The sequence below is a fragment of the Anolis carolinensis genome, unplaced genomic scaffold (assembly GCF_035594765.1).
Source record: "Anolis carolinensis isolate JA03-04 unplaced genomic scaffold, rAnoCar3.1.pri scaffold_9, whole genome shotgun sequence".
NCBI classification, from domain to species: Eukaryota; Metazoa; Chordata; class Lepidosauria; order Squamata; family Dactyloidae; genus Anolis; species Anolis carolinensis.
The window spans coordinates 28,027,404-28,051,409 of record NW_026943820.1 but is presented as its reverse complement, the minus strand read 5'-3'; the positions used below and the strand labels follow the sequence as shown (position 1 = coordinate 28,051,409).

The 24,006-nt window shown below is 40.0% G+C and overlaps 1 protein-coding gene across 10 annotated transcripts in view; it reads right to left on the bottom strand.

Moving 5' to 3' along the window:
• The window catches only part of kifc3 (kinesin family member C3), a 61,748-nt gene that overhangs the window by 19,338 nt on the left and 18,404 nt on the right, over nt 1-24,006 (bottom strand). For 5 of the 10 annotated variants that reach the window (XM_062961971.1, XM_062961968.1, XM_062961967.1 and 2 more), the window contains 6 exons: nt 20,496-20,607; nt 12,047-12,092; nt 9,856-10,034; nt 7,445-7,510; nt 2,446-2,586; nt 690-929 (listed from right to left, as the gene is read on the bottom strand). In XM_062961971.1, the coding sequence (XP_062818041.1) occupies nt 690-929; nt 2,446-2,586; nt 7,445-7,510; nt 9,856-10,034; nt 12,047-12,092; nt 20,496-20,501 (678 nt within the window). In that variant the 5' untranslated portion in view covers nt 20,502-20,607. Of the gene's footprint in view, nt 1-689; nt 930-2,445; nt 2,587-7,444; nt 7,511-9,855; nt 10,035-11,993; nt 13,345-20,495; nt 20,608-24,006 lie in introns of those variants that run through there. The other 5 variants (XM_062961972.1, XM_062961973.1, XM_062961978.1 and 2 more) reach the window with 3 other exon arrangements.

Below are 24,006 nucleotides of genomic sequence, written 5' to 3'. Positions count from 1 at the left end.
TAGTATGCGAGAAATCAAAGATAATTTATATAAAATGGGTAAAAAGTGGCAAAGCCAATTTGAATATTATTATTATCATCATGTTTATTGATGCCCTGCTTTTTGTTCTCCACAAGGAGACTCCAAGTGCCTTACATTAAAAGAATTTCAGTGCAATTTAAAAATCGAGAAATATATAAACATTAAAACAGAATTAAAAATGGTTAAATACATATTCAAACTAAAACTAACATTTTGCACATTTTTAAAAAAAATGTGCTTATGGATAAAGATAGAAAAGAAGTATGTGGTCTGGGTGATGGGTGGAGGGGATAGGAAGTTTTAAGTAATTAAACAGTAATAAAATTCAGAAGAGGGCCCATCAGCTGTAGGGGCTTTATTGGGCAGCACAAATAGCTGGTGATTTCAGCAGCTCTTTGCTGGAAGCAACGTCTTGGATAGAGCTATAGCAGGTACCTTTGTGGGTAGACTTTTGACTACGTGTTTGGATCTTGACTTGAACTGTTCTTGGACATTGCTGAGCTTGTCTGTTATTGACCCTCTGAAACGGATTCTCGACTTTCCTCCTGCTTGACCCTCTGTCTGAATTACCCGCTATGAATAATCCTGGGCTGTTTCTGACTACGAATTTAGAGAGCACGCTGGTTGGTAGATTTGGACAGCAAACCCCCCCCCCCCCGTTGCCTTACCTTGACCTGCTGGGGCTGGGCCTTGAGGCTGGCGATGGTCTCCTGGCTGTCGCGCAGCCGCCGGCTCAGCCGCTCCTCCTCCTGGGCCTTCTCAGCCAGGGAGTCCTTCAGCCGCAACTCCACCTCCGCCAGGCGGTTGGTCTTCTGCTCCACCTCCAGGTCCAGCTCCGAGAGGCGCCCCTTCAGCTCCTCCGTGTCCCGCGTCAGTTGCCCCAGCCTCTCCTGCAGCTTTGCATTCTCCTGCCGGGAAAGGAACGGGAAGCACTCATGGGATCCTAGACTTGGAAGAGACCCCAAGGGCCATCCAGTCTATCTCCCTTCAGCCAAGCAGGAGGACACAATCCAAGCCCTACAAGACAGCTGTCCAGCCTTTGTTCAAAGACTGTCTCCTGAGAAGAAGACTACACCGGACTCCCAGGAAATATTCCACTGTCAAACAGCTCTTATTGAATTGGTTTATAACCACCTGGGATCGATCACTGGTTATGACCCCCAGCAGCTGCTTCTTCCTTAGAAAAGACCTTGGTTGGCAGATAATGTGTACACCAGCCATATTGGGTGACTGAGGCATCCAATGTAAAGAAAAGAAGTTGAAGTGAGTTCCAGACCTCAGTCTTCTGTAGATAATCAATAGGAAGTTTTGCTATTGTGCCTTTTCCTTCCCCACCTCTCTTGTTGTTCCAGATATTTTCCCCACGGAGCCTGTCACCCTTCAATTTGCCATCTGCAAGGGCTGCAAGTGTCTAGATCAGGGGTCCCCAAACTTTTGAAGCCGAGGGCCGGTCCACAATCCTTCAGACTGTTGAGGGGCCGAATTATCATTTGAAAAAAAAAATACAAACAAATTCCTATGCATACTGCACATGTCTTATTTGTAGTGCAACAACAACAACAACGAAAAAACAATACAATATTTAAAAATGAAAACAATTTTAACCAACATAAACCTATTAGGATTTCAATGGAAAGTGTGGGCCTGCTACTGGCCAATGAGATAGTCAGGTTAATTAGGATTGTTGTTGTTGTTGTTGTTGTGTGCCTTCAAGTCATGTCAGACTTTGGCCGAGCCTAAGCCTAGAATTAATTATTTATTTACTGCATTTATTTACTACATTTATATCCCACCCTTCTCACCCCGAAGGGGACTCAGAGCAGCTGTATGGACATACAATATATTATATTATTAGCATAACACAATATTAGCATTATGTATTACTGTATTGAACTATACCACTATACTATTATATAATATGTAATATATAACATACAATTAATATTATTATATGGTATTACTATTAGTATTATATTGTATAACGTAAGATTATTATCAATATTATATGTATATACAATATATTATATTATTAAAACTGATATAAAAATATTATATTATAAAACTGAGGGCGGGGGCCAGGTAAATGACCTTGGAGGGCCGCATCCGGCCCCCGGGCCTTAGTTTGGGGACCCCTGGTCTAGATGCTATTCATTACTAAATTACCTGGGAAACTCGAAATCTCTTGCATTACTTTCTCTCTGTGGTAATTGTCATGTTGGTCATCATCCTGTTGCTTTTGACATCAACACTCTAAAACCTTCACTCCCAAGCTTTCTGGTTGGTTGCCAAACCGGCCCATTTACCAGGAATGAGAATTTTAGGCCCCAAGGCCTTTGGCCTCCTGGCAGTCATTTCTGGCCCTGGGTCTGGACTTTGCAAGACTGACACTGATGGAGAACACGCCCATGGTCAGGGACCTCTTACCTGGCTGTGTTCGCACCCCACACACTTTGGGGGCTGCTTCCGGAGCTCCTGCAGCTGCGCCTCGCACATTTTCACCTCCTGCTTCAGACGCAGGTTCTCTGCAGCCAAGAGGTCCCGGTGCTTCTCCAGGTCTGTGCCGCCCTGGGAGCAGAGAGAGCAACAAGGAGGCGGCAGTCAGGAGCGCAAGGATAGTTCAGAGGTGTTTGAGCCACCAGCCCCTACCGCCAGGAATTCTGGGAGCTTACGTCAAAAACAAGTATCATGCCACTGGAATAGCTGGCATCTCTAGCCAAGCAGTGTGCAATAGCCTGATCTTTCTCTCTCTCTCTCATCTATACATAAATGGCAAGCTCTTTAACCTCTGCAGGCTGAAAGCCAAAAATAAAGCCACAGCAACATGTGCTATAGAACTCCAGTATGTTGATGATATCGTAGTCTGTGCTCATTCAGAGGAAGGCCCCAAATGGACCTGAGGCCTAAAACACTGCTCTAGCAGAGCAAAGTAATAGCCATCTCTCTGCAAAAACAAATACAGTAGAGTCTCACTTATCCAAGCTAAACGGGCCGGCAGAAGCTTGGATAAGCGAATATCTTGGATAATAAGGAGAGATTAAGGAAAAGCCTATTAAACATCAAATTAGGTTATGATTTTACAAATTAAGCACCAAAACTTTATGTTATACAACAAATTTGACAGAAAAAGTAGTTCAATATGCAGTAATTTATGTTGTAATTACTGTATTTACGAATTTAGCACCAAAATATCACGATATATTGAAAACATTGACTACAAAAATGGCTTGGATTATCCAGAGGCTTGGATAAGCGAGGCTTGGATAAGTGAGACTCTACTGTAAAATTAATTATTCCAACTGAGGAAGAGAAGTTGCTCTGCTAGATGTTGCAGTTTTACCATTCCCATTTCAAATGGTCAATCCATCTTGATAAGACCGCATCACTGACCATGCACTCAATCAATATGTTGTTGTGCACCTTCAGGTCAACTCCGAAGTATGGAGACCCCATTACATATCTTTGCTAAGTGAAGGATGGCATCACACAGGCCACTTCGCCGAGCAACAACCTTTGTACGACAACATACATTCATACACACACACACACACACATATACTAGCTGTGCCCGGACACGTGATGCTGTGGCGTCGTCCTAAGTGGGTTTTTGTTTGTGGAGTCAAGTATGAATGTTGTAATTAGTCACCTTGATTAGCATTGAGTGGGCTTGCAGCTTCAAAGCCTGGTTGTTTCCTCCTTGGGGGAATCCTTTATTGGGAGGTTAGCTGGCTCTGGTTGTTTCCTGTCTGAAATACACTTATTTCTAGAGTGTTGTTCCTTAATTACTATCCAGATTGTAGAGTTTTATAATGCTGACTGCCAGGTTTTGTTCATTTTGATAGTTCCCAGGAACCCAATAATAATAATAATAATGACTCACTGTCGGAACAGGGTGGCAATGGAAACCTGCCCATCTGGTTAACATCACCAAGTTTCCCGGGAGGCCTCTGCACATGCGCGGTTAGTAATTTTGGGTTTTGGGGGGGGGGGGAGGTTCTGTAATTTGGACCTAATTTTATAAGGTTTTTTGATGGAAAGACATAAATTGGATGACTATGTCTTTTGTGGCCAAATTTGGTGTGATTTGGTGATTTTGTTGCTTACCTCATGGGAATTATGCACACTACATACAGTAGAGTCTCACTTATCCAAGCTAAACGGGCCGGCAGAAGCTTGGATAAGCGAATATCTTGGATAACAAGGAGGGATTAAGGAAAAGCCTATTAAACATCAAATTAGGTTATGATTTTACAAATTAAACACCAACACTTCATGTTATACAACAAATTTGACAGAAAAAGTAGTTCAATACACAGTAATGCTATGTTATAATTACTGTATTTACGAATTTAGCACCAAAATATCACGATATATTAAAAACATTGACTACAAAAATGGCTTGGATAATCCAGAGGCTTGGATAAGCGAGGCTTGGATTAGTGAGACTCTACTGTATATAGTCACCAGCCCTCTGTAAAAATCATCATCATTATGGATTGGATCCTTGGATCAGCCCAGATCCAACAGACAAGTTCCCTCATGCTTGCAAATTTTAATCAGATTAAAGAGCTCCTAAAACTGTAATCCACTGAATAATTGTTTCCTCCTTTCATATCTTGATGTCACATTCATGTTTATAGTATCCTTTTGATTGGACTTAATTGAAAAAGTCAATGCCCTATTTAAATAAACCAGGGGTCCCCAAACTTTTGAAGCAGAGGGCCGGTCCACAATCCTTCAGACTGTTGAGGGGCCGAATTATCATTTGAAAATAAAATACAAACAAATTCCTATGCATACTGCACATGTCTTATTTGTAGTGCAACAACATCAACAACGAAAGAACAATACAATATTTAAAAATGAAAACAATTTTAACCAACATAAACCTATTAGGATTTCAATGGAAAGTGTGGGCCTGCTACTGGCCAATGAGATAGTCAGGTTAATTAGGATTGTTGTTGTTGTTGTTGTTGTTGTGTGCCTTCAAGTCATGTCAGACTTTGGCCGAGCCCAAGTCTAAAATTAATTATTTCTTTACTGCATTTATTTACTACATTTATATCCCACCCTTCTCACCCCGAAGGGGACTCAGAGCAGCTGTATGGACATACAATATATTATAGTATTAGCATAACACAATATTAGCATTATATATTACTGTATTGAACTATACCACTATACTATTATATAATATGTAATATATAACATACAATTAATATTATTATATGGTATTACTATTAGTATTATATTGTATAACGTAAGATTATTATCAATATTATATGTATATACAATATATTATATTATTAAAACTGATATAAAAATATTATATTATAAAACTGAGGGCGGGGGCCAGGTAAATGACCTTGGAGCGCCGCATCCGGCCCCCGGGCCTTAGTTTGGGAACTCCTGAAATAAACTGACGCACTGTCTCTATTTAGGAGCTGCCACCTGAGCAGCAAGTGAACTGCATTGTGGAGCAAAGCTTAGCATAAGGCGGAGTATCTTCTGAAGATCTCAGACACAAGTCTCAAGCACAAATCCCTCAGTCATAAGGAGAAAAGAATGTGTGGCTTCCCCAGGGACAGACTCCCAATAAAGGAGATGAATTGATTAAGGAAGGCCGGCTATGCCAGCGAGAGAATTAATTACTGTTTTATAACGATCTGTTTTCCTCTGTCCTCCCCTTGGCATCAGCACTCTTCTAATTTGGGCAATGGCTCTTTTGCATTATGTAGGGCATTGCTATTCTTATACGAATGTATTGATGATACAGGCAATTGGGTTGAAGTATTATTTCCTGTACCGTCAAACCTTGACATAAGATGGTATTAAGGGCACAGGACCACCGTGAAAGTGGGGAAAATACAGTTTTGGCAGGGAGGAAAAACACAGCTTTCTAACCTAAAAGAACATCGCTCCAAGTTCTCTACCATCATCGTACACCAGAATTTGACTACAGTTGCCCTGGAGGACTTACGACATTGCAAGAGTTATGAAAAAGCCACTTAATAATAATTATTTATTATTTATTTATTTATTTACTACATTTATATCCCGCCCTTCTCACCCTGAAGGGGACTCAGAGCGGCTTACAAATTAAATTTACTTACAATATTATATTACTAGCATAGTACAATACTGGCATTAAATTATTCAATTACTATTTATTTATTATTTATTTATTTACTACATTTATATCCCGCCCTTCTCACCCCAAAGGGGACTCAGAGCGGCTTACAAATTAAATTTACTTACAATATTATATTACTAGCATAGCACAATACTGGCATTAAATTACTAAATTACTATATTATTTATTTATTTATTTATTTGCTACATTTATATCCCGCCCTTCTCACCCCGAAGGGGACTCAGAGCGGCTTACAAATTAAATTTACTTACAATATTATATTACTAGCATAGCACAATACTGGCATTAAATTACTAAATTTCTATTATTTATTTATTTACTACATTTATATCCCGCCCTTCTCACCCCGAAGGAGACTCAGAGCGGCTTACAAATTAAATTTACTTACAATATTATATTACTAGCACAGCACAATACCGGCATTAAATTACTATATAGTACTATAGCAATATATTGTAATATTATTAGTAATATTACATGTAACATATAATATATAATTAATTATATTGTATTAGTATTATATTGCATTACAATATAATATTATCAATATTATATGTATATACAATGATGATAATAATGATAATAATAACAATAATATTAAGTGGCCTTTGAACATTATTATGCTTATTTTCTTATTTCTTACCCACCTCTCCTCATGGCAAGTCACAACATAGTTAAAAAACACCTCATGATCATAACACTATGGAACACAATTTTTGTTCCTGCGTTATAAATGTCATTTCCTAATTTGTTCTATGATGAGTACATGGGAAAAGTAGATTTTGTTTACCTGCACACTGAAAGGCTAAAAATGCCATATTTTCATTAAGAAAAATTACTAACAAAGTGCCTAGACTGAAGGAAATAATACTACTACCCTCAGCCACAAAAACAATGTTTCCCGAGTAGAACAACGACTTGCAATGTAAGGGCTGCACAATTAAACAAGAGATAACACTTTCAAACCAGGAACAGTTTTCCAAATTTTGTTACACAGTGTAATTATTCTATAAAATACACATATTAATACATATTTCTGTGCAAGCAGCACATATATTAAAATACCCCAAATAAATATTAAAATATAGCAAACACAAGTCATTCAGTTTGAAATTCATAGTTAACACTGGCTGGGCTCAAGCACCATGAGCCTCAAACCCTACCTGCCGTTTCCAAATGCAAAATTGTTAATTGACATAAAGAGGATTTCAAGAACTCGTAACATGCCCCAGATCCATTCAAAGGCATTCAAAGGCATATCAGGTGACTCACCAACACGGAATGGAGCCTGTTCATTTCCTGCGCTTGCTCACGGAGCTGGCCCTTTAGGCTCTCCGTCTGCCAAGACAGGAAAATAAATTGAAATAGAATATATATATATATGTATCTATATATATAAAAGAGTGATGGCATCACGACGACCCACAAAACAACAAAACTACAGGCCTCCCAACCTCTAAATTTGACAACACAACCCATCATCCACGCCTCTAGGTTGATACAACAAAAAGAAAAGAAAAATAAAATCCTAATTAGAGAGAGAGGAATAATTGCTTTTATCCAATTGCTGCCAGTTAGAAGGCTAAGCTCCTCCAACTTGGTCTCCTAGCAACCCAATAAAAAATAATTAAAAACACTAAAAAATTAATACAATAAAATACTATAACAGAAAATAACTAAAAATAATACAAGAAAATAATAAAATATAATAAAAAGATAACTTACAATAAAATTTATAAAAAAATACAAATAACGTCAAATAAAAATTACACAATTTTTAACCAATACCACCACCACTTTGCCACAGCAACGCGTGGCCAGGCACAGCTAGTGTGTGTGTGTGTGTGTGTGTGTGTATGTATGTGTGTGTGTGTGTATGTGTGTGTGTGTGTGTGTGTGTGTGTGTGTATATATATATATATATATATATATATATATATATATATATATATATATATATCACTAATAATACATAATATAATACAATGTATTAATATACATAATGCAATAATACTAATAATATGAGTCCCCTCATTTCTTGTTGTCTCAGCCCTGTTCTTAACTAGGAGTCATTTGTAAGTTAGACATTTGTAACTTGGGGAATGACTGTATGTATCTTTTCCCCTCCTTCTTTTTCTCTGTTAATACATATATAAAATAGTTATTTTTAAAAAAAATCAAACATTTACTGATGTTAGCATTTGCAAAGCTTGTAAACAGGCTGATTTTCCTTTTTTGTGAAGGACAGCTGAAGCATCTCCTGCAAATGCCACACTGGTTGATTGGTGTCAATGTCTAAAACAGCCACTAGATGGCATTTGGAAAACTTTCCCCGCTACCAGTTTTATTTCGGGATTTCATTTGGGGTCAGAACCCACTGTTTAAGAGGAAGTGCCTTAAAGAAAAAAGTGCACAACTGCAAACAGATAAATAAACAGATAAGACCATTTGCGTCAATGCCTAAAACAGTCACTAGGTGGCATTCAGGAAATTTTCCCTGCTGACGGTTGTATTTTGTGACTCCATTTGGGGCTGGGACCCCCAGTTTAAGAGGCAGTGCTTTAAAGAAATAACTGCACAACTGCCAACAGATTAATAAACAGATAAATATTATTTGCCTCAATGACTATAACAGTCACTAGGTGGCATTCAAGAAACATATCCTGTGACAAAAAGTGCACAAATGCAAACAGATAAATAAACTCATTAAGACAAAACAGTTAAAACAGAATAAAGCTCATGATGTGGAGACATATGAGGAAAATGAAAATGTGCCTTTCCAAATGAGAAGTTTAAACCAGAAATTGGAAAAATTCAGAGCAAAATCAAGGGAGTGAGATAAACAAAAAGTGCTGTATCAAAACCATCTAGTTTCTTTAGATGCTCAATGGAAATTGTTGTCTGAGAAATGCAATCTATTGCAGGTTGTTTTCAAAGAAGAATTGGAAGTAAATGGACCACGAGTCCTATTGAAATACTTAATTAAAATCACACATTTTCTGAGCCTTGAAAAATGACGATGTCAATATCATTGCAAATCAGGAACATCGTGTTTGAAAATTCAGACAATGCAGGTACATTAAAGTAGACAAAAAGCTGCATATTGCAAAAAAAGAAAAAAAGAAACCCTACTGTGTTTCCGTGAAAATAAGACAGTGTCTTATATTAATTTTTGCTCCCAAAGATGCTCTAGGTCTTATTTTCAGGGGATGTCTTATTTTTCCATGAAGAAGAATTCACATTTATTGTTGAACAAAAAAAATGAACATTATATACTGTACAGTAGTTGTCATCACAAACCAGCATGACCAGACAAACTGTGAAATCCTATCAAGAATTTCTTGTTATTACCATTATTTCCATGTAAAACACTCTATGGTACGTACATTTACCGATCCTGCATGCTCTGGGGTTCTGTTTGGCGGGCCTGCTTCCAAACAAAAACTTTGCTAGGTCTTACTTTTGGGGGAGGCCTTATATTTAGCAATTCAGCAAAACCTCTACTAGGTCTTATTTTCTGGGGATGTCTTATTTTAGGGGAAACAGGATATTAGCGTCGATGCTTAAAACAGCCACTAGGTGGTATTCAGGAAACGTTTTCTGTTGCTTGTTTTATTTCAGGACCCTATTTGGGGTCAGGACCCACCGTCTGAGAAGCACAGAAGAGAAGTGTGGATCCCTACCTGCGCGGCCTGTCCGCCCTCTTCCTCCGAAAGCTTCTCTTGCAGCGCAAGCAGCTCTTCCTGCAGCTGCCGCTTCTCCTCCTGCAGCTGGGACAGCGACTCCAGCAGCCTCTGCACCATCGGGAGCTGGTGCACCCCCCGCAAGCTGGACCGGCCCCCACTGAGGACCCTCCCGGCCCCTGGAAGGGAAGAAGACCTTGCATCAGTGGGTCAGGAAGGATGGTCTGCGGACAGATGGGATCGAAGGGGAGCAGCGTGGGATGAAACACCAGCAGGACACGCCGTGGAAGGCCATGGAAGGCAGTGCAGGCTGGGAAGCCGAGCCCCCTCCCCTCGCAAACACAACCGCCAAGGCCTGCTCTTTTTGAGAAGCTCACACAACCCCAAATGGAACTAAACTAAGCCTTGTATCCCATAAGGAAGGGTTCACACCCCTGTGGGGTTTCCTTTGCTGTCCCCACTCCTGTTCAGGAGATCCCACCTCACTTTCTGACCCTTGGATTTTGGTAAATTTGGCTTGTTGTGGAAACAAGGATTGGTGATCAAAATTCAGAGGAGACCCCTTTTTCCCATGTTTATAATGATAATAATGGATTTCTCTTCCAATGGTCAGATTTCTCTCACTTCCTGTTGTCTCAGCTCCGTTCTTAACTAGTTGTTTGCAAGTCGGATGTTTGTAATCCAGGGATGGCATGTGTGTGTATATATATATCTAATATATAATATAGTAATGCAATACAATACAATATGATTATAAAAATACTAATACTAATAAAATATAGGATAAGATTCCTCTCACTTCCTATTGTCTCAGCCCTGTTCTTAACAAGAAGTAATTTGCAAGTCGGATGTTTGTAACTTGGGGACGGCCTCTGTGTGTGTATGTATGTATGTATGTATGTATGTGTGTATACATATGTATTACTAATATATAACATAATAATACAATGTAATACAGTATAATAATATTAAATAAGATTCCTCTCACTTCCTGTTGTCTCAGCCCTGTTCTTAACTAGGAGTCGTTTGCAAGTCGGATGTTTGTAACTTGGGGACGGCCTGTGTGTGTGTGTGTGTGTATATATATATATGTATTACTAATATATAACATAATAATACAATGTAATACAGTATAATAATATTAGATTCCTCACACTTCCTGTTGTTTTATCCTGTTCTTAACTAGGAGTTGTTTGTAAGTCTGCCTGTATACATGTTTATCTATACTCTATACTAGGCATAGCCAAACTTTGGCCCTCCAGGAGTTTTGGACTTCAATTCCCACAATGAAGTCCAAAACATGTGGAGGGAGGGCCGAAGTTTGCCCAGGCCTGCTCTATACAATCTATATATATAAAAGGGTAATGAAATTTCGGCCTAGGACAAAACAACAAAACGACACATCCCAGAAACACTAAACTTGGCAGCACAACTGCTCATCCAGGCCTCTACGTTCATACAACAAAAAGAAAAGAAAAATAAAGTCCTAATTAGAGGGAGAGGAATAATTGTTTTTATCCAATTGCTGCCAGTTAGAAGGCTGAGCTCAGCCTATGTGGTCTCCTAACAACTCACTCAGCCCAGGGGACAGGCAGTTAGGCCTCACTTAGGCCTCTTCCACACTGCCTATAAAATACGGATTTTCTAATTTTAACTGGATTATATGGCAGTGTAGACTCAAGGCCCTTCCACACAGCTATATAACCCATTTATAATATTATTTTATCTGTTTTGAACTAGAATATCTTGACTATTTCCCATACCACCATACTTCGCCACAGCAACGCGTGGCCGGGCGCAGCTAGTAATAATAATAATAATAATAATAATAATAATAATAATAATAGTTCTGTATCTACATGCTGGAATAATGCTGTGCAAGTTGGATGTTTGTCACTAGGGGACTGCCTGTATTAACAATTATTTGGAGACACTTTGGCGAGGTAATTGAACCCACGAGGCTACAAAGCCTAGCGTTGAAATGACAAGCATCAGTTCACTGGCACAAAGGAATTGGGTTGGATGTCTCTGATCGGATATGGAGGAGCACAGAGAGAAAGCGTCCCAAGCACAGTGATGTCCGGAGAGAGAGAGAGAGATGGCAAAAGGGCACAAGGGGAGAAACGGCACATCTCCACCTGCAGCGAATGGATGTGCGCATGACGGCCGCACAGAGCGCGGAGATCAATACCACTGCAGCGACGGAAGGGGTTCCTCGCCCACACCGCGCAGGATTCCTGTGGCCACAAAGCACCAAAGGAGAAGAAAGTGACACAGACAGAAGAACCCGTGACGTCGCAATTGGAGAAAGCATCACAACGGCCATGGTACGCAACCGGAAACACAGTCCCTTCGCCAAACCACCTCCCACATTTCGCAGTGCCCGGTCAGGAGAACAACAGCAACAGCCTTCATTGGCATACACCAGGGGACCCCAAACTAAGGCCCAGGGGCCGAATGCGGCCCTCTAAAGTCATTTACCTGGCCCCCACCCTCAGTTTTATAATACATTTTTATATCAGTTTTAATAATAAAATATATTGTATATACATATCATATTGATAAAAATATTATAATGTTATACAATATAATGCTAATAATAATACCATATAATAATATTAATTATATGTTATATATTACATATAATATTACAATATAGTGGTATAGTTCAATATAGTAATGTATAATGCTAATATTGTTCTATGCTAATAATATAATATATTGTATGTACATACAGCTGCTCTGAGTCCCCTTCAGGATAAGAAGGGTAGGACATAAATGTAGTAAATAAATGTAGTAAGTAAATAAATAATTAATTTTAGACTTAGGCTCACCCAAATTCTGAAATGACTTGAAGGCACACAACAACAACTACAAACAACAATCCTAATTAACTTGACTATCTTATTGGCCCATACTTTCCATTGAAATCCTGATAGGTTTATGTTGGTTAAGATTGTTTTCATTTTTAAATATTGTATTGTTCTTTCATTGTTGTTGTTATGTCTGCAGATGGTACAAATAAGACATGTGCAGTGTGCATAGGAATTTGTTCGTATTTTTTTTCAAATGATAATTCGGCCCCTCAACAGTCTGAAGGATTGTAGACCGGCCCTTTGCTTTAAAAGTTTGAGGACCCCTGGCATACACCAACAGGATCACAGCATAGACATGTACAGACAGTCCCTAAGTTACGAACAAGAGAGGTTCTGTAGGTTTGCTCTTAAGTTGAATTTGTATGGAAGTTCGAACAGGGACATTTTTAAGTGTAACTCCAGCCATCTATATATATAAAAGAGTGATGGCATCACGGCGACCCATAAAACGACAAAACTACAGGCCCCCCAACCTCGAAATTTGACAACACAACCCATCATCCACGCCTCTAGGTTGATACAACAAAAAGAAAAGAAAAATAAAGTCCTAATTAGAGGAATGATTGCTTTTATCCAATTGCTGCCAGTTAGAAGGCTAAGCTCCTCCAACTTGGTCTCCTAGCAACCCAATAAAAAATAATAAAAAACACTAAAAATAATTAAAAACACTAAAAAATTAATACAATAAAATACTATAATAACAGAAAATAACTAAAAATAATACAAGAAAATAATAAAATATAATAAATAAAAAGATAACTTACAATAAAAATAATTTAAAAATACAAATAACGTCAAATAAAAATTACACAACAATTTTTAACCAATACCACCACCACTTTGCCACAGCAACGCGTGGCCGGGCACAGCTAGTATATGTATATACATATACACATACACATATATACATGCGCACATACATACATATATGTTGTATCCCAGCCTCCATCTGAGCTGTCAGGTGAGCCTAAGGTTGGGCCTGTTCAGCCTGTGCTTGTCCCTGCACCTGCCTTTTCAGAGGACTCTGGGTTTGGGCCTGAGAGGCAGCCAGAGATTGTCCCAGTGGATTCTGGGACCAGAGACAGAATGGTTTCAAGCAGGCAGCTTGAACCACATTCCTCAAAGGAGTCAAAGTCGGATCTCCTGGTGCCAGATGGACATTCTAGTTCGGATTCTAGAATTGATAAGACGGATAAGGCTAATGAGCCTGACAGAAGAAAGGCAGTAACTCAGCAGAGGAAAGAAAGAGAGTATGTCAGAAGAAGTAAACAACGAAATAATGAGCAGACTTCTCACGGAAAGGGACCTTGAATTTCCCATAAGAAGGGCTGCTTTCTCTGACAGAGTCAGAGGTGGTAACTTTGCTTAACCAAGAGAGGAATATCTATGCTTTGTGCTCCTGTGAATTCCATTTTATTTCCTGCAGCTTTGTATCTTAATTCTAGTGCCAGCCTTGTTCTTGCTTATGGGGATTTTGGTGGATCCAGTTGAATGTTCCAGTCACCTTGCAGTGTGGATTTCTGCTCCAGCCAAGACCCTTGCCTTTTGTTCCAGCATTAACCTTGTACCTTGAACTAAACTTGGAGATTTGTTCCTGTATTCCAGCTTTGGCTTTCTGTGTTCCAGTTTGACTCATGCCTTGGATTAATCTTTGATATCTTGTTTAGACTATTCTTGATACCTTTCTTGGGACTGACTTTGATATCCTGTTTGGACCGTGTTCTTTGAGTGACTTTTATGGATTCTGGCTTCAAGATTTTCAAGTACAGCAGAGTCTCACTTATCCAAGCCTCGCTTATCCAACGTTCTGGATTATCCAACGCATTTTTGTAGTCAATGTTTTCAATACATCGTGATATTTTGGTGCTAAATTTGTAAATACAGTAATTACTACATAGCATTACTGTGTATTGAACTACTTTTTCTGTCAAATTTGTTGTATAACATAATGTTTTGGTGCTTAATTTGTAAAATCATAACCTAATTTGATGTTTAATAGGCTTTTCCTTAATCTCTCCTTATTATCCAACATATTCGCTTATCCAACGTTCTGCCGGCCCGTTTACGTTGGATAAGCGAGACTCTACTGTACTTTGTTCTTGTGGATTTAACCCCATTCTATTGACTTTGAACTTTGATTTGCTTTTGCTTGCATATAATCTTCAATAAACAGCTTGCTTGCTTATATTCTGGGGCTCCAGTGTGGTTTTGAGGTGCCTACGCAGCCTAGGAGTGCAACAATATACACACACTCTTGTCATTGAGAAAACTGCAAAAAATATATATGCTAAGATTCATTAATTTACTAACATTAACATCCCTACCCTTCCCTGGTTCCTTATTGTATCTTTTGGGAAAACATCAATAATAGTAATAATAAAAACAATAGTTTATAAAGCCCATACTTTTTGCATCTTCCTTTAAAAAACGGAATCTGACTGACTATGCAACTTTCAGCCCAAGCTTAGTTTTGCAAGCTTTGCAAGCTTCACTTTGAACCACAAGTGCACTACTTCCAAACCCATTTTCCCTTTATTGGTGGATGGATTTTTATTAGGTGCATTTATTTCTGGGCTTTATCCGCTTGTCAAGCTTCAAGATCTCAGGCCACGATGGTGCAATTAATCTGCTGTTCAAAAATTCATAGGCGATAATGCTAATTCCCAAGCAGTGACTCTTCTGTGTTAAATGAAATCCGCTGCAGAAAGTCCTGGGGCCAAACTGCAAGAATCCCCTTGTTTATGTGTGTAAATCACTACATGCACCGCTTTGTAGGCTTCTCTGCAAAACATTTGATTGGGTAAATACTGATCTATTTTTTTAGTATCTGTCCGCGTGTTTTTGTAGAGGTTTCTATAATAGTCTTCAAAGATTTTTTGAATTTTTCTTATATTTGAAGTAGTCTCTCCTTTGTTTCTTATCCTGGCAATTAGTGGTCTCTTCCTATGATCTTTCACTTGCCATGCTAGGAGCCTACCGGGTTTATTCACCTTTTCAAAAAATTATGTCTATTGTATATCATTTTTCTTTCTAACTCATTTGTTAAAAATAATTCATATTGCTGTTGGGCTTTCGCTAACTCTTGCTGTACATTTTTCCTATCCACTAGGCATGTCCAATCGATGAAAAAAAATGTTTCAATTCTCGTTTCTAAAGTAGGGGGCGCTGGCACTTCAATATGGAAAGTATTTCCGATTTTTTCACCCAAAAATTTCGGATATTTCCAAAATTTCGTAATGATTCTAAATGTTTCTAAAATGGCGGACGCGCATGCGCAATCGCTACACACCGGGCTTGTATGGCAATCTTCCATGTGGACGTTAGCCCCCACCTTTGCGTCCATCATGAAAGCTTCTGATTGGCCGGGGAGAGGCAGCCATGTTAGGCTGAGCTAAGCTCCCATTCAAGGTAGGTTGAAAAGACAAAAAAAAATATTTTTGAAAATATATTTAAAAATTTTGGGGGGGGGGGGAATTAACAAAACATTAAGAGACAATTAGAGAATGGGCCAACAATGGTTCGAATTACATTGCTGGTTGCGCTGTGAGACAATGTCTCGGAATGCGTATCAAAAAGCGAGAACAATCCGAAATAATTCCGATATACGATTCAAAACGATTTTTTGGACATGTCTACTATCCACCTTAGGCTTCTCTAATTCTTTTTCTTTATCTCTAATTTTGGTAAGCAACTGTACTTTCATATTGTTTTTTCTTTTACACCAATTAGCATGTTGTTGGATTAATAAACCTCTTATCACAGCTTTTCCTGCATCCCAGACTGTCTTTTCTGCTATGTCCTCCTTACCATTCTCTTTAATGTAGTTTTGTATTCCTAACCTGATCTTTTCCTTAATTTTTTGGTCTTTCAATATATAATCATTTAATCTCCAAGGCTTCCTTTCCCAGAGCCCCCCTTTTAACTGCAGCAACATTGGATTTGACCCGCGGGCCTTGAGTTTGACACATGCACTTTACAGCAAAAGAAACCAAGGGCAATGCCAGCGGTGCAATCCCATTCTTCTGGGAGAGAGGAAGAGTATGCTTCTCTGCCACTCTCACATACCATTTCCTCCCTTCTCTGTGGCTGCTCCTCACTCGCTATTTGGTTCCCTACCTTTCTTAGTCATCGCCTTCTTCCCATCTCGGCTTCTCTGTGTTGCTCTCGTTCCGTGCAAAGGGGAGAACGAGAGAGAAGCTCCAGAACGAGAGAGAGAAAGAAAGAAAGCCCTACGCAGGGATCTCCTCCTTGCTCCGATGTGTCTGGACAAGCTCCGGCAATTAGAAGATCCAACCTGCAGATTGGTCCTGTTCAGGCTTATGGAGAGAGTGCAGAAGAAGTCCCGGGCTCTGCACAAAAGGCAAGAGGCGGAGGTAAAAGGCAAGATCTCCTCCAGAGAGAGAGGCACCAGGACTTCCCTCGATCCGGATATTATCCTCCTTGGGATGCAGACCAAAATCCCATTGGCTTTTTGAGCTGCTGCATCACACTCTTGGCTCATGTTCAACTTGCTGTCCACAAAAGCACCTAGATCTTTTTCACGAGTGATTCTGTTGTCGAGCCATTCTGTAACTTTCTACTGAAGTGTTATCCTACATTTCTCCGTTTTGAGCATTCATTGTGTTAAGTTTTGGCCCATCCGCTCTCTCATCTATTGAGGTCCCTTTACATTCTGTCTTTTTGGAATAGTCACTCTCCCTCCCAATTGGGTCCTATCTGCAAACCTAATCAGCTGCCCTCCACTGTGGGGCCTTCATCTCAACTTCCTCTGCTTCATCCCCACTTTGCCCTGACCCTCCCACGTCCGAAATCTGCAAATGACAAACCTTGCAACTCAAGGGCGCAAAGAGGGAGTAACATCAGGTGCCATTTGGCCCTGAGAGAAGGACCAGCTTTGCTCCCTGGTTTCTTTTCTTTGTGCCACTGACTCCCTCCCAAAGCAAGGGAGGCCCTTCTGTTCCAAATCCACAAAGACGAGGAATGAAATGGCTCAAAGTCCTATCATTGTCGGGAGCTCACGTTTCCATTGCAGGCCCCATATAGAGTGCGCTCTACCTCTTGCCCTCGCGGAAAAAGCAGCTGTGTATCAATCTAAAAAAGGCTGCATTGAACTTCCCACATATAATGTAAAGGCCAAAGGAAGGAACGATTCGGAAGAGAGGCTCCCTTCACAATCCCGTTGCTCTGGCTTCTCCCCAGTTTTCATTGTAGAGAGTATGGGAAATACATGAGATTTTTATTTATTCCGAAATCATGCGACACTGTCTTATTTAGAAAGGAACACCCATTATATAAAAAATTGTTCCACGTGTTTTCATATAGGCATTTTTTGTAGAAATATGTCTCAAGATGTGCATTCCACTGAATATCTGTATGATGATGTGTTTTGAACTATGTTGTGCCCCTGCTTCAAGTTATATGGCGGCAACAACAACAACAACAACAACTTACTATCTTCTAGATATAGGTTCTGGAGCAATATAATGGATGGGAGTGACAGAAGAAGAAGAGGAAGAGGAAGAGGAAGAAGAAGAAGAAGAAGGGGAATAAGAAGAAGAAAAGGAATAGGAAGAGGAAGAAGAAGAAGAAGAAGAGAAGGAGGAAGAGAAAGAAGAACAAGAAGAGGAAGAAGAGGAAGAAGTAGAGGAGGAAGAAGAAGAAGAAGAGGAGGAGGAGGAAGAGAAATAAGAAGAAGAAAAGGAGGAAATTGTTTTGAAGCAATATAACGGCTGGGAGTGATACAATTATTTATTATTATTGCTGCTGCTACTACTACTACTACTACTACTACTACTACTACTACTATTCCAAGCCATTGCATTGCTCCAGAACATGTATCTAGAAGTTACCAAAGCAGTAAATATGATGGATCCTGTGGACCATGGAAGAAGGAAAGAGTCAGATCAAAAGCACCAGCCATAGATTCTGGATAAATTTTGTTCCAAAAATTACAAGGCAATCATCTTTTCTTCCCCTGAACCTTTTTTATTACTAGTCCCTTTTTAATTTGGGATGTAAAGAACGCACACATAAGAAAAGGATCAAGTCCTGTGTTCATCATTTTTTATAAATTCGTTTTTGTTCTTATTTGGGACTCTTTTTTTGGGAGGAAAAGACCATATTTGCTCCAAAAACAAAACAAAAATCTTGGACAAGATAACAGATCGTTTTGCACAAAATACTCCACAACCCGTAAATGTTTTGACTCAAATCTGTCTTTATCACAAAGAAGGGCAAACTGGCTGCAAAAGGCATGCATCCTCCTCCAATCTAACCCAGACTCTTGAAAAGACGTGTCGGTGCAAGCAAGACAGAAGCAAGCCAAGATCTGCACTCCTCTTTCTCCTTATCTTTAGTTCTACCCTGGGATTGTTTTTCTCAACTTGCAAAGTTACAAGAAATTGCACTTAGAAATCCATATCGTTGTTTGTTTTTTTACTATCACACTCAAAGCCAAAAGCTGTCCGGATTTATGGGAAAGTTGACTCAATGCATCTTTAGTACTGAAAGCAACAAGCTCATTATTTCACAATCCAGATGTTGTTGTTATCGTTATTATGTTTATTTATACCCCGCTTTTTCTCTTTAAAAGAGACTCAAAGTTGTTTGCTGCTGCTATTATTACTATGTTTATTTCTACCCTGCTTTTTCTCTCCACAAGAGACTCAAAGCGGGTTGTTGTTGTTGATGTTATTGTTGCTGTTGTTGTTATTATTATTATTATTGTTATGTTTATTTCTACCCTGCTTTTTCTCTCCACAGAAGACTCAAAGCGGGTTGTTGTTGTTGATGTTATTGTTGCTGTTGTTGTTGATGTTGTTGTTATTATTGTTATGTTTATTTCTACCCTGCTTTTTCTCTCCACAGAAGAGAAAAGTGGGTTGTTGTTGTTGTTATTGTTATTATTATTATTATTAATGCCCGCTTTTCCTCTCTGCAAGGAGACTCAAAGCAGCTTAAATAAAAGCATTTCAATACCATTTAAAATCTACAAATATGCAAACATTAAAACATAATTAAATATCATTGGCAATTTTTGAAAATTCAGTTAAAATCCATAAAAACATATTCAAAACTAAAAACCACAGCAGCTCCTTAAGACTTGATGTCGGAAACCTTCTGCTTCTCGACCTAAGCTCTCAGCATCCCTGTATGACTGGCCGTGCTAAGTTGGGGCTTATGGGAGTTGTAGTCCCAAACATCTGGTAGTAAGAAGCCAAGGCTCTATGCTATGGAATCATAGGAATGGTAGTTTTGCAAGGATCTTTAGCTGTTGGCAGAGACAAGTGGTATCAAACTGCATTAAGACAATAGTGTAGATGTGGCACACTCCCTTGCAGAAGGGAAGAGGCAAATGCAGGCACATCTTTCTTGCGCATCGGTGCAAAAGTTGCCCCGACTTGCCTCCCGCAGCTGTGTCAAAACATTCCCACACATGGGAGAGTCTTGATTTCGTTTTAGATCTGCCTGTGTTGGGATTTCTAAGCTTTGCTGCAAATTCCCTCTCTAAAAAACAAATTCTCCTTTGGCCTCTGCTACAACGTCCTTCCTCAGGAAGCCAACTGTGTCATGAGTTGACATTTCTGAAAGCACTTTATTTGGGAAAGAGTTGTGCTTTACTGAGAGAGCCTGAGGGCTTGGAAAGCAAGAATGAAAGGGAGTAAATAATAAAAAAGAAATACAAAGGATAGTCACACTCATTGCAATAAAACTTAGGGAGGGAAAGAGAGGAAAAAAAGGAAGAGGGGCCAGTTCTGTGGGTACCTGCATGCTCCATGTTCCCTCGGTCAGCCAGGATGTCAAGGATGTCACGGTTCTGTATGATGAAAGGACAAAGCCTGGCCTCAATTTGCACCTTCGCCTTGGTTTGCAAGGCCTGCAAGTAAAGAGAAAAAAAGGATGTATTTAAGGCATCAATGATGCTAAAAGAGGGGCATTTGGGGCTCCCACTGGGCTCAGTTTCCCAGGAAAGAAGGCATGTGTAAGTGTAATTCAGCAGCACGTAACACCAGCCACATGGGTGATGTTTATCTCAGGCAAAAGCCACGGGAGGTAAACACACCTTGCCGGGTTCTAGGAAATGCCTGCTCCTCACCTTCCTTCTACTATTCTATGTTGGCACATCCCATAAAAGCAAGTTACAAGCCGTAGAAATGTTTTTACGTCCCTCTGTAAAACACACCCTTCCTTACAACGCAAAGGAAATGGGACCCAGAAGGATTCCGGAATGATCTGACAGACAGATTGACCAATTCATGCAAATCCATAGGAGTAATAATATAATATCAGAATTCTATAGATGGAGGGCAAGGTAAAGGTTTTCCTCTGACGTTAAGTCCAGTCGTGTCCAACTCTGGGGGTTGGTGCTCATCTCCATTTCTAAGCCAAACAGCCGGCGTTGTCCATAGACACCACCAAGGTCATGTGGCTGGCATGACTGCATGGAGCGCCGTTACCTTCCCGCTGGAGCAGTACCTATTGATCTACTCACATTTCCATGTTTTCGAACTGCCATCCATCCTCTGCTTAGTAATAACAACAACAACAACAACAACAACAACAATAGAATTCTAGAGTTGGAAAGGGCTCCCAAAGGTCATCCAGTCCAGCCCCGTTCTGCCAGGCAGGAAAAGCACAATCCGTTCACTCCTGCCAGATGGCCATCCAGCTTCAGCTTAATCATCATAATAATAATAATAATAATAATAATAATAATAATAATAGAATTCTAGAGTTAGAAAGGCCACCCATTCCAGCACCATTCTGCCAGAAAAGAAAGGCACATTTACGGTACATAAAGAATACAGTAGAGTCTCACTTATCCAAGCTAAACAGGCCGGCAGAAGCTTGGATAAGCGAATATCTTGGATAATAAGGAGGGATTAAGGAAAAGCCTATTAAACATTAAATTGGTTATGATTTTGTTTTGAGAAGTAAAGCTCAAAGGAAGTAAAATAGGCTTGCAGAAGTAACCTTTGGAGGAGGGAGAGAGCAAGAGCACAAAATTCCTGGAGGATAAGTTGTGTGTCCAAAATGTCCTAACAAACATCCAATGTCAAATGGAAAAGGGCAAGATAAGGGCCTCCTTATCTGTTGCAAACAAGACATTCCGCATCGCCCTGTGTGGTCCGCTCTGAAGGTGAAAAGAGCTGGACGGCCTCTCTCTCCGCAAATCAATACAAAGCCTTTCTTTGTGAAGGATTAGCACGGCAAACGCTTAGAGACCTAGAGATCATGGAGGGGCTGCACGTGCCTTGATCCAGTCCCATATTAAGCTGCCTTACATGAAGGAGCAGGACTCCAGTCCGTAAAGATGAAAGAATGAATGGATGTCCAAAGCACAATCAAAGCCCTCCCAACAGATGGCCATCCAGTCTCTACTTAAAAGCCTCCACTGGACTCGGAGGGAAAGGATTCTACTGCTGAACAGCTCTTCTGACAGTCAGGAAGTTCTTCCTAATATTCAAGCAGAATCTCCTTTCCTGCCATTTGAACCCATGGCTTCACTAAATCCTAGTTTCAAGGGAAGCAGAAAAAAAGCCTGCTCTCTCTTCCTTATGACATCCTACCAAATATTTATACATGGTTCTCATGTCTCATTTCAGTCTTCTCTTCTAAGGCTAAACAGGCCCAGTTCTTTAAGACGCTTCTCATTGGGATTATTCATGGTCTCCAGGCCTTTGATCATTTTAGCTGCCCTCCTCTAGAATCCTTCCAGTTTATCAAAATCTATATATATCAAAATGTAATGTGCATAATTCCCATGGAGTAAACAACAAAACCACCAAATCACACCAAATTTGTCCACAAAAGACACTGTCATCCAATCTATGTCTTTCAATTAAAAAACCCTTAAAATTAGGTCAAAATTACAAAAAAAAACCCTCAAAACCAAAAATTACTAACCACGCATGCGCAGAGGTCCCCTGGGAAACTTTGTGACATCAGTCAGGTGGGAAGGGCTTCAACAGCCACTGCGTGCTGAGAGAAAGGCTTCTTTCCCTTTCCTCAGAATCATCATCATCATCATCATCATTATTATTTGGGTTACTGGTAACCATCAAAATGAACAAATCCTGGCAGCCACCATTTAAACAACTCTACAATCTGGACAGTAAATAAAGAACAACACTCTGAAAATAAGGGTACGCCATGCAGGAAGCAACCAGAGCCAGCTAACACCTCCCAACAAAGGATTCCCCCAGGGAGGAAACAACCATGCTTTGAAGCTGCAAGCCCATTCAGTGTTAATCAAAGTGACTAATTACAACATTCATGCTTGCCTCCACAAACAAAACGCCACTTAGGACAACGCCACAACAACGCGTGGCCAGGCACAGCTAGTTTATGTATATATTTATTATTTACTACATTTATATCCCACCCTTCTCACCCCAAAAGGGGGAGTCAAAGTGGTCTTACAAAAAGGCAGCAATTTGATGCCACGCATACATACAATAAAAATAAACATATACATTAAAACCAAAATTTGCAGCAATATTAAAACAATTATTAAAATCATGTCATCCAGAATCAAATCCAAGGCTGTTCCATTAGTCATTTCACAATTCCATATACTCATATTGCACTAACTTGCTAGCCAAAAGCCTGTCCCCATAACCAGGTTTTTACTTTCTTCCTGAAGGTCAGGAAGACGGGACTGCTCTGATTTTGCTGGGGAGAGAGTTCCATAGCCGAGGGGCCACCACTGAGAAGGCCCTGTCTCTCACCTACACCATTCGTGCTTACGAGGGTGGTGGGACCGAGAGCAGGGCCTCCCCCGACTATCTTAACCTCTGAGGTGAATCATAGAGGGAGATACGTTCCGACAGGTAAGCTAGGCCAGAACCATTTAGGGTTTTATAGGCTAAATACAGCACTTTGAATTGTGCTTGGTAGCAGACTGCCAGCCAGTGGAGCTGATGCAACAGGGAAGTTGTGTGCTCCATATATGCCTCTCCAGTGAGCAATCTGGCTGCCGCCCATTGGATCATTTGAAGCTTCTGGACAGTCTTCAAAGGCAACCCCACACAGAGTGTGTTGCAGTAGTCTAACAAGAGTGTGGACCATAATGGCCAAGTCTGGCTTCTCAAAGGTATCTCTTTTAGATTGCTTTGCCCAGAATTGGACACCATGTGATTCCAGGTGAAGAGGTCTGACCAAAGCCAAATAGAGAGGCACCATGACTTCTCTCGATCTGGACACTATACTTCTTTTGGTGCAGGCCAAACTCCCATTGGCTTTTTGAGATGCTGCATCACGCTGTTGGCTCATG